Source organism: Talpa occidentalis, unplaced genomic scaffold (assembly GCF_014898055.3).
Source record: "Talpa occidentalis isolate TD23 unplaced genomic scaffold, MPIMG_talOcc4v2.1 talOcc4.8, whole genome shotgun sequence".
Lineage (NCBI taxonomy): Eukaryota > Metazoa > Chordata > Mammalia > Eulipotyphla > Talpidae > Talpa > Talpa occidentalis.
This window is the reverse complement of record NW_023605194.1, coordinates 22843301-22853309: the sequence shown is the minus strand read 5'-3', so window position 1 is coordinate 22853309 and position 10009 is coordinate 22843301. Positions and strand designations below refer to the sequence as shown.

Genomic DNA, 10009 nt, shown 5'->3' with positions numbered 1-10009 from the left:
TCCTCTTAGGGAACCAGCCTCCCTAGTCCAGGGCTGTCGCTTGCCTGTCCACTCATGCAAAGGCAGGAGGGAGGAAATTGAGGCCCCAGCTTGCAAAAGTGATTCTGTGGCCTAAGTGTATGCTGGGAGTACAGTTGTTCCAAGGATCAGTGTATCCCAGCCTTGCTTCTGTGGTCCTAGACAAAAGTGATAAGCTCTCCCAGCCCTCTCATTTGTTCCTGTTGTTTTAGAGATCCTTTCCTCCACTCTTGACTTAGGGGATCAATTCTGGGTTCTAAAGTGGGTCTTACCAAGGGCTCTAGGGTGGACATTATCTTAGATCCTTGGACTTGTTTATATCCTACCACTGCAACTTGGTGGAAGTAACAGGACTTATATTCTGCTTCCTAACTGGCGGCTTCCTTTTGCTCCCTGACTTCTTGGTCCAGGCCACTTTTGCAAGGCTTGTTGAGAAAGGCAGGGCCCACAGGAGCGAGACCTTCAGACTGTCCCCCACTGCCTCCCCAGCTCAGTGTGCATCTTCCTGCTCCCCTGGCTCTCTTCCTTCAGCTGTCCCCCTTGCCAGGTGTCCGAGCCCCTGCTACACCAAAGCAAAATATGGCCTCAGGAGGGAGTAGAGAAGATGCTCTTTGAGGATGAGGAGCAGTTGGACACTTTGTTCTGGCACCCTGCGACTGGTCAATCAGTCTTGGAAAGAGACTATCTTGAAGGTTTGAGAAACAACCAAAGAAAGGGAGTGAGGACCATGGCTGTGTGCCCTCTGCTTGCCCAGCTCTTGCCATCCAAGAGTAGAGTAGAGATGCGCAGCCTTCTTGTCAGCTGCGCCAGGTTGGTCCCCTTCTCTTCCAGCCACTTTGTCCTGGGCTTCCACCTGCTGCCAGGAAGCCTCTGGGAGCTGGTTGCACATGCTCTGTGGACAAAGGCACAGCTCCTTATCTGCCCTGCCCTGACAATCCCATTCAGCCAGCTGGGACTCTGGCCTGGGGGACCGGGTTTGTGAGCCGGCCTAGCCCTAGACTGTAGGAGCAACAGGGCTCCCAGAGGCCAGAGGGCACCACGGGTATGTTTAGCTCTCCATAGACAGCTTTACACCAATGTGTTGATAAAGCTCCCCACCTGAGTGTCAGGGGGCCCTAAGGGACCTGGTGGCTTCCCTGAGCCAAGCTGATCTGCACATTGTCCTCATCCAGACCAGCTCTGTGATGGGGAGGAAATTGGATCCCATGTTAGAGGGACCTGGTCCCAGGCCTGGCAGGTGAAAGTGCGGGGCATCCTTCCCTGAACCTTCTCCATTCTCCTTGAAGCCTGTGCTCAGGTTGCCTTGAATGTGGAGAGAACCAGGGGTCCAGAGTCCCAGGGCAGGCTTCTGGGTGACACTTGGCCTGGCCTGGCCCTCTGCCAGCCATAGGCCCTGTCCCCTATGTCAGGGAGAAGAGGCGGGGCTCAGAAAGTGCTGCTGCCTTGGTATTGTTCTAATGCACTGTAGAAATTGTATTTTAATCAATGCAAATGTATGAATAACCAGTCCAGTTCTGACCTCTGTTGTCTAGTTTTCTTTGGTGGGAGGAACACAAGGTAGAATGCAATTTCAAGGACAGAGAACCTTGTGTTTCCATAGGGTTCCAGAGGCTATTTCCCTCTAGCAGAGGGAGATACAGGTTCTCATTTCCAAAGTGCCCAGGCTCTGAAAATCAAAAATATTTTCTAAAACCTGACCTGAACCTACACTGATATGAAACTGTTTGTAATCATCATGTATCCCAATTTGAATATTTGTTGCAGAAATACTCATCTGTTACGAAATATTCCCCTACTTAGGATTATATTGTATTTGTACTGACTACCTCCTCAAAGCCAAAATAATTCTGAGTTCCAAAATTTCTAGCTCCAAGGGTTTGGGATAAGAATGTGGACTGACTTACTTTCTTGGCCACGAGAGGGCAGCCCTGCTCTGTGTGCATCTCTGCCCCTTGGAGCATCGTGGACCACAACTCGATTTGAGCCATGTATAATGAGACCTAGGGTGGGGAGGGCAGCTGAATGTCAACGATCTTCAGGTTATCAGAAAGCTCAGATAACAGAGGAAAGCTCCAGGATGGTCACATGCTGACCACTTCAGTGTGGGTGGCCCAGAGGGATAAAGAAGCAGCTGAGGAGCTGGCAACCACTACTTTGCTGCAGATTCATCTAACCCAGGGACCCACTGCCCACTGTGCAGGTCTTCTCCCTTTAGAGGTGGCCAGGGGCCAAGAGCCCTCTCCTGGCATCAGGACTGCCTACAGGGAAGCTTCCATTTCATATCCCAATCTGATAGCTTTTTTGAAAAAGCCAATGCACAGGGCTCTAGAGGATGGGGCGCGAAAGCATGGAGGCCAGACTTATTTTTCCTCTCTGGGAACACCCTTCCTTGCAGTGAGCTACCCTATCACTCACCCCCCTCCCACACCCTCTTGGGTATCTATTTCAGGATCTGCCCTTTCTGTGACAGACACAGTTCTTGATGCAAATATTTTTATTTTGCCACTTAAACCATAGTTTCCTTGTGCCGGCCTGAGGGGAAGGGGTGGGGAACAGGCTGCTGGACCACTGGGTGACAGTAGTGGGAGGGCTCTATGAGGAGTGGTGCGTGCTCAGGCTGAGTGCTTGACACTTGACTCCAGGGGAATATCATGCAGCCCAGCTATAGTGTTAGATTGGGAAAGGCTGAGCAGGAACAGTGGCCGTTTCCTATTCTGGTGAGGAATGGGTTCCACATAATATGCTGCTCCGTGGAAGCCTCCAGTCCTGTTCATTGCAAGCCAGTAGCAGCGGTCATTGATTTATGCCTCCATCTCTTCTTTACCTCCCCAGGCCCTTTGGCAAAAATTCCTATAATTCCTGGGGAAGATACTGCCATTCTCAGCCACTTGCCTGAATCAGTGTCTGATCTGATGGAGGTAGCTTGTGGGGCCTGGCTTCCTCCAGTTCTGGCGGATCCTGGCACTTGCCCTTCTAGAGTTCAGATACTGGTCACTGGAAGCCATCTCCGTGGCACTGCCCTGTGGTTCAGCCAGTGGAGTACAGGGTTCTGGGGTTCTGCAGGGAACAAATGTGTGATAGGCCAACATCAGCAGGAAGGATGGGAACAGGAATAAAAAGACTTTGGTCATGGTGTGCTATTAAAACTGTTCAGGGCAAAGTGAGCCAGAGTTCTGGTCTTGTCTCTGCCTTCTGAGAGCGACATAACTGGGCAAAGCTTTCAGAGTTCTGTAAGAACTGGACTAGATCAGGGTGTGTAACACTCAACACTGCTCCAACTTCCTCTTCTTATACTCATGGCAAACATTATTAATCAGTCATGATACCAGACTGGAGGAACCAAGTATCTTTAGCAAGGTGTTCACATAGTGATCATTAATTGGAGTTAGCACAAGCCATAAAGCTGATTTGCTACCCCTGGGCCTGATGATCTCAGAAGGCCTATTCAGGTCTAATGATCAAACTGTAGGCCCAGAGAGGGCGGCTAGGGGAAGGCACCCACAGTGATGGTTTTGGCTGTGTGGTTCAGCTCCATCTCTTGGGGATGCTGTTCCAGAACTGACAGAGATCTAAGCAAAGTATGGATTACTAGGGTAAGTTTATAGTTTCTCAGCAATTTTTAGCCCTTGATGCCACTATAGGATTTTCCTGTCTTCTCTGTAATTTCTTAACTAGGAATTTAACTAGGCTTACCTTTGAGTGTCATCTGTTCTACAGCAGGTATATGCAATGTTTTTCTTTCAAACAATACTCACTCCCGCCTAGCTGAGAATCATTGAAAAACGAGGTACACTGATAGACCTGGGCACCCCTCCCCATGGGAGTTCCCAGGATCCCATGACTCCAGTAGTAACAGAAGTCTTAAGTGCCCCCCATGGTAGGCACTGTTTGGGCCACACCGCAGCCCCAATGGTAGGTGCTTTACAGTGAGGCTAGCCCAGTACCTCAGGCCACATAGCCAAGACTGGAGGACTGACTGGGCATTATTAGTGCTGTCTTTCCCTCAGCCCTCCAGATCCAGGAACCTACTTGAGTCGGCTGCAGTGGTGGACAGAGTGGCCCAGAGGCTTCTGTCTTGGGGGCCTTTTCCTGCGCAGCTTCCTCAAGGCCTCTGCTACCCGGTGGTCCCCGGCACACTCCCAGATGATCTGTGCACGTTCCTCAGCCAGCTGGTCTCCACTGCGCTGAAATAGGCCCTGGATCTGCAGCAGTTCAGCGTCCTGGAAGATGTTGGCTGAGGCCTTTTTGCGGCCCCGGGCCTCAGTTGGGGCCTGCCAAGGAGGTGGCTCACTCACTACAGAGGCTGGGGTGCCCATCTTGGTGCTCTGAGGAAGGAAAGCATGGGGAGACATCAGCAAGCTACAAGCCCTTCCCAAATTTGGGGGTTCTGGTGCTTCTATTCTCCAAGAGCCTAAAGGAGAGTAAAGTCTTGACTTAAAATCAATAATTTCCCTGGGCACCTTGAGGAAATAATAATATGAAGTGTTTAAGTGTTCAACACGTGTATTAAGAGCCTGTGAGGTAAGAAGGGTTTAGCCTCACTTTACAGATGAAGACATTCCACTCAAAGAGGTTAAATGACTTTCCCACTGTCACAAAGTCATGTGGGCATGCACAGCTGGCAGCAGGACCTGGGGCTGTTGTCTCTACAGTCCCTGCGCACCCAGGACACCCCAACCTAATGGCCTTATGTTAGGTTATGCATTTAACAAGTGTCAGGTGCCACTGTGAGAGTAACATGGGTGAAATGTGGCAACGTGAGGAAACCAGGCAACAATCCAGATGTCTCCATAGGTAAGGCCCAAGCTCTGTGTGCAGAAGTAAGAGAGGGGTTATATATGTGGGCTACCCAGGTTGGGATCCCAGCTGTGGCTGCCATCACCACTTACTGGCTGGGTGCCCCTCCATATTCCAGCTATTTCCTGTATAAACTTGTCATCTGGTACGAATACCTACTTCATAGGACTGCTCTGAGGACTGAGTGAAGACGCAGTATTGAGAACAGCGCTCTGTGTTCTGTTTTTCCATCTAAAATAGATGAGTCATCCCACCTATTTTCAAGGCTGGGATGAACCAAGTCCATATAATTTGCAAACACAGTATGAAATAGCACCAATCAGATCTAACCAGTCCAAAGCACCAGAGAGAAGTGAGGGAGGAAGGTGGAGAAGAAAAGGCTATGGGGTTAGAATAAACTGTCATGGGCAGAGGCTGAGATTTATAAGTGCAATAAAACTGTCAGTGCCCCCCATCATCTTCAGGAAATGAAAAATTTCTCCTTTGACTTCAGATAGTTCACTTTGAATAACATAGGCATGAGAGGCTTATTGCTTCCCTTACCCTAGTCTCCAGTACAGCCTGAAAAAGCTTTGGGAAAATAGACTTTGACATTATGCACAATTGGGTTTGAATCCCAGCTCTACCACCTTCCTAGCTGTGACACTGGGCAAGTTTCTCAATCTGAACATGCTTAAGTGTAAAATGGAGCAGGATTATATTAAGGATTAAATGTGGTACCAGGTACCAAATAAGAGCAAATGGCTACTTTTTGGCCTACTTGACTTTTGAATTTGGGCCAGGGATGTGAGATGGACCTGCCTTTTCCTCCAAGCATCCTGGTCTGATCAGCTGAGGCTCTGCTGGGTTCCCTCCGGCCCCACAGCCTCACAGCCCAGGGGGTGGCGGGAAAGGCTTGGTTGCTAACCCAGAACTCATGCCACAACTAGTTGCAGAGATAACCTGTCAACCAGCTAGTGGCTTTAAAAGGGGCAAAATAAAAGTTAAAATATATTTAAATTTAAAAAGTACATACTCTCTGTAAAACATGCAGTGTGGAATTTTATAAATAAAAATTTCCTATCCTAAAGCCACTAGCAGAAGTAACCCTTGCTTTAACCTGTTTTGTACTTTTGAGAATTTGAGTCATCTCTTCATCCCGGGCAGACTCTCCAAATACGATTATCCTTCCTTTGCCCCGGCCTGCCCTCCACATCCCCGTAGCCACTTCCCTTATTCCAATAATTTCCACGCACCCTGTCCCAGTTTCTAAACCTATCATGAAAACTCCATTTTAAAAAAAAAAACGATTTAATAACTAAAATCTGCAGAAGACTTTCAGATAAACCAACTTCATAAAAATAGTGCTTTTTATCTGGAAAATGGGAATGTTGTAATCTACCTGTCCTTAGGCACTCCTATGGCAATCCGGTCACTAATGTTTGGTACTTAAACCTCCAGAGCTGGATGATATAGACTGAGACCAGAAAACTGCTTAACACCTTCAGGCTGACACATAAATTAGAGCTACTATGGGGTGTTTATTCTGTATCAACATGATACTGCATAATCATCCAAACAATTCCAGGCAGAGGGGCAAAGGGAAGCAGAAACACAGGTAAGTGCCAGAGGCTCAGATAGGCTAGAACCTGGTCCAAGTGACCACATGCAGCCAGTGCTTTGAAACCACCCAGCTGCCTTTCTAAGCAGTTCAAAGCACATCTCTTCACACCTCTTCTGAGAGGTGTCCTTCACTACTGCTACCCAATTCACAAAAGGGGAAACCTGTCAAGAGAAAGGGAAGAACAATGAATTATCCCACATGTGAGGCAGGGGTGGAACTGTGGAATTTCTTTTAATATTTTTGCTAGCATAAGAGTTGTTTAATGGCTGACAGGCCGCCCTAGCCTTGAACATGCGGCATCCTGAAGAGGAAGATCCCCAGCTTCCACAAGGAAATGTAGACCTGCAGCCCAGCCCCGTACACAGAGTGCTGGCTTATGAGTCAGAGAACTGGGTTTAGCCAGTCTACTACTCACTGGCTGAGAGGCCTCAGGCACTTCACAGGCCTGTTTCCCTCTCACTTCAGTAAGAACAAATGGGTGCTCCCGGTCTCTGAGCGTGTGTGCCCATATTAAGCGTGGATGATTCCATAACAAGGCTAGGTCTGTATGGAAGCAGGGATGAATTTGCTTGTTTTCCAGGGCCTAGGAGCAACATGTGTGAACAGGTCTGGCCATGTCTCCCCAACCAGTGGCTCCCCTTTTCCTTTACTTCCCTGGAGGCCAGATACTTTTGCCAGTGTGGGCTATATGGTTCGGATCAGATAGAAGAGCTCACTGCTCTAAAGCACTCTAATGATTTAGGCTGGCTGTGGTCAAGCCGGGGCTGGCGGGAGAAGGGGTGCTATCTTTTTCAGACTCAGGCAACTTCACTCTCGGGAGAGAATAGCAGGATCTAGCAGCAGTAGCTGCCTCAGGGATGGAATGATTTTGATGGAGCCTGATGTCCCAGAAAGTGTCACCCACCTCTGCCAGAGCTGCAAAGCCCTGCTTCCAGCCACAAAGTCACAGTGAGTTAGAATGCACCAACAAGAGGTCAGCTAAAGCCGTCTGAGCCTTCAGTCTTATTCAAACCCTCCACGAACCTGAGAATATCTTGATACCTCTAGATTTTGAGGGCGCTCACTCCTGACACTCATTGGAGTAAAGCTAGGGAAAAAAATTCATGGATTTCACATAGGATTAGATAGAAAACAGGGAAAACACAATCAAAATGCTTTCATTATCAGAAGAAACTTTCCCTGTCTTATTCAATGTGTTCAACAGTTCAATAGCAACTTTCCCCTAATTTCCTGGACAAGATCTGAATCCAGGAAATCAGCATATACTTGAACAATGGTATTTTCTAAAACTAGAAAATGAACCTTAAGGCTATTAAAAGAATAAAAATGGATCTTTCATTTGAGAGATGGTATAAAAGAAGAAAAGCATGGGTCTATGAGCAAATAAAGGGTAATTGCAAAATACTTCAGTTTGATAACAAACTAGGTTAAAAATGAACCCCCAAAGTAAATACCAAATATTGAAAATGACAAAGTTCAACTTGCTTTAAGCAGACGATAAATGAACTGTAGAACTCTAATGAAGAAATATAGCTTAAAAGTGACTCTCCATGCACATGAATTTTGCAATGTTATAAAAACGGTGCACAACTGAGCATCCGAAGTCGATTCAGACAGCTATTCTCACTTGATCTCCAGGAGATGCAGGTAACCATGAGAGGCAGAACACACTTGTGTGAACTGGGCAGCAATGGTTTCCTCACTCAGTTCACCCTCCTGGGAAGACCCTGCTGATAGTAATAGTCTCTGTAACCAGAGGCTAAGGGCCCTTAGAATAAGATCTGGAGGCTTTGGCCCAAGGCCCAAATCAACACTTGTGGCCCTGGCCTGCTTCCTGGCACAGACATGCCATTGGACAGCAGCCAAAATCTATGGTTCTCCAAGTGGGAGGCCCAGTCCAAATGGCTACATAGGCCCTCCCATTCCACAGGGCCTAGCTTTGGCCAGGGTGCCTGAGAAAACATATGTAGGCCTCTAAACTTGTGCCCTGAGAGGTAGAGAAAGGAACTGGGTCCTTCACCCAAACCAATTCTGAGATATGACCTGAAATAAACTGCTACTAGATCTAGGAATAACTTCTCAAGAATTCAAGAACTCTGAATTCTGAATTCTGGCTGTGCCACTGATAAATTGAGTGACCTTGGCAATGCCATTTTTCCCCTGTCTCAGTTTGTATATCATTAAATGGTAAGAATGAGCCCTTAGGGGGAAACAGGAGATAAAGTGTGAAAGCATTCATCCTGGTACATGATGTCACATCATGAATGAATGAAGGGACTATAGAATCATTGTCATTTTCCTCACCACCACCATGAAATGCCCTCTAAGGGGGTCTTCACCCTTGGGAGAAGAGGGCAAAGGGAGATGGATTAATCTGTGAACTGTTAAATCCTAGCTGCCACTGAAGGAGCTTGAGGGTGTCAAGTGCAGACGGCACAGATGGATAATGTCTTCAAGCCTCACAATATCCCTGTGAGCTGGTAGTATTACACACCCACTTTACAGATGAGAAAGCTGAGCTCAGAAAGGTTAAGTAGTAACTTGCCCAAAGTTACTGGTAGGTATGAAGCTGGTATAGGAACCTGGGTGGTCTGATCCCAGCACCTATCCTCTCAACCATTGTTATTTTTGTTTCTGCCAGATGGCTGATGAGGTCTTCAGGGGATGGAAGGACCCAGAAGGCTTTGAAGCCTCTAGGAGCCTGCTATATGCTGCGGGTTTTGGAAGGCGCAGGGATTTAAAGTCAGGCCTCCCAAGCAAGCCTTGATTCCCTCGGCACGTCCACAGCTCCGCGGGGAGTTGATTACTCACCACGCTGAAGGACAGCACCGACAAGACCTCATCCAAATCCGGATGGGGCAGGCTCAGATGCGCCCACCCTAACCGCTTCCACGGCCTTTCAAATAGGCGGGCGCAGCTCTGGGCTTCCTGCCGCGAAGGTGCTCACCAGGACCGGGCATTGTTCACGGGCAGGACAGGAGCTCGGCAGGAGGGCATCCTAGCCGAGGTCACACGGCGACACCCCCAACCCGAGTCGGCCCCGGACCCCCGGGCTCAGACGCAGCAGCTTCGCAGAACGACGGGCCCTTGGCGGCTTGGGTCCCGGCAGCACCCCGGATCTGACAGCCCGCTCGTCCGACCCCACGCACGCGAGCCGGGCCACCGACTACGTACCTGGCTGCCCGAGGTGGGCCACCCCGGTCCCCGCCACGGCTCCCCGGAGAAAGCGCTCCCGGCCCGGAACAGCCAATCCTCGGCCAAGACGCGCAGAGCGCTCGGGTGCGAGCCTCCAAAATCGAACGCGGAGATTCCGTGGGCCAATCAGCGGCCGCAGAGGGGCGAGGGGCGTGTCCCGTCCCCGCCCCCTGGCCCCCGCCGGCCGCGAGACCCGAGAGCGAAGGTGCCCCGCGTCCAATCAGCGGCCGAGAAGCGGGGAGGGGCGTGTCCGCCCCGCTCTCTTCCTCCCGCCCCCCGCCGCCCTCGCGCGGCGCCCGGAGGCGCCCCCTTCTGTGACGTCAGTCCCCGGGGAGCGCGGTTTCGGCGGCGCTGGAGCCGGGCGGGGCCGCATTCCTGCCCAGGGGTGCGGCGGCG

The 10009-nt window shown here is 49.7% G+C and overlaps 1 protein-coding gene across 3 annotated transcripts; it reads right to left on the bottom strand.

Annotated features, from left to right (window-relative positions):
- Positions 1-483: 483 nt before the first annotated feature.
- Positions 484-9748, bottom strand: AVPI1 (arginine vasopressin induced 1). 3 transcript variants are annotated; one of them, XM_054689981.1, is made up of 4 exons: positions 9593-9748; positions 4048-4343; positions 2911-3075; positions 484-910 (listed from the first exon to the last, which is right to left on the bottom strand). In XM_054689981.1, the coding sequence occupies exons 2-3, from the start codon at positions 4332-4334 to the stop codon at positions 2916-2918; spliced, it is 447 nt and encodes a 148-aa protein (XP_054545956.1). In that variant the 5' UTR covers positions 4335-4343; positions 9593-9748; the 3' UTR covers positions 484-910; positions 2911-2915. The 3 variants fall into 3 exon arrangements, with proteins under 3 accessions (XP_054545956.1, XP_037351519.1, XP_037351520.1); XM_037495622.2 differs by lacking the exon at positions 484-910 and having other exon boundaries at positions 2473-3075; positions 9593-9744; XM_037495623.2 differs by lacking the exons at positions 484-910; positions 9593-9748 and adding an exon at positions 9230-9396 and having other exon boundaries at positions 2473-3075.
- Positions 9749-10009: the final 261 nt, after the last annotated feature.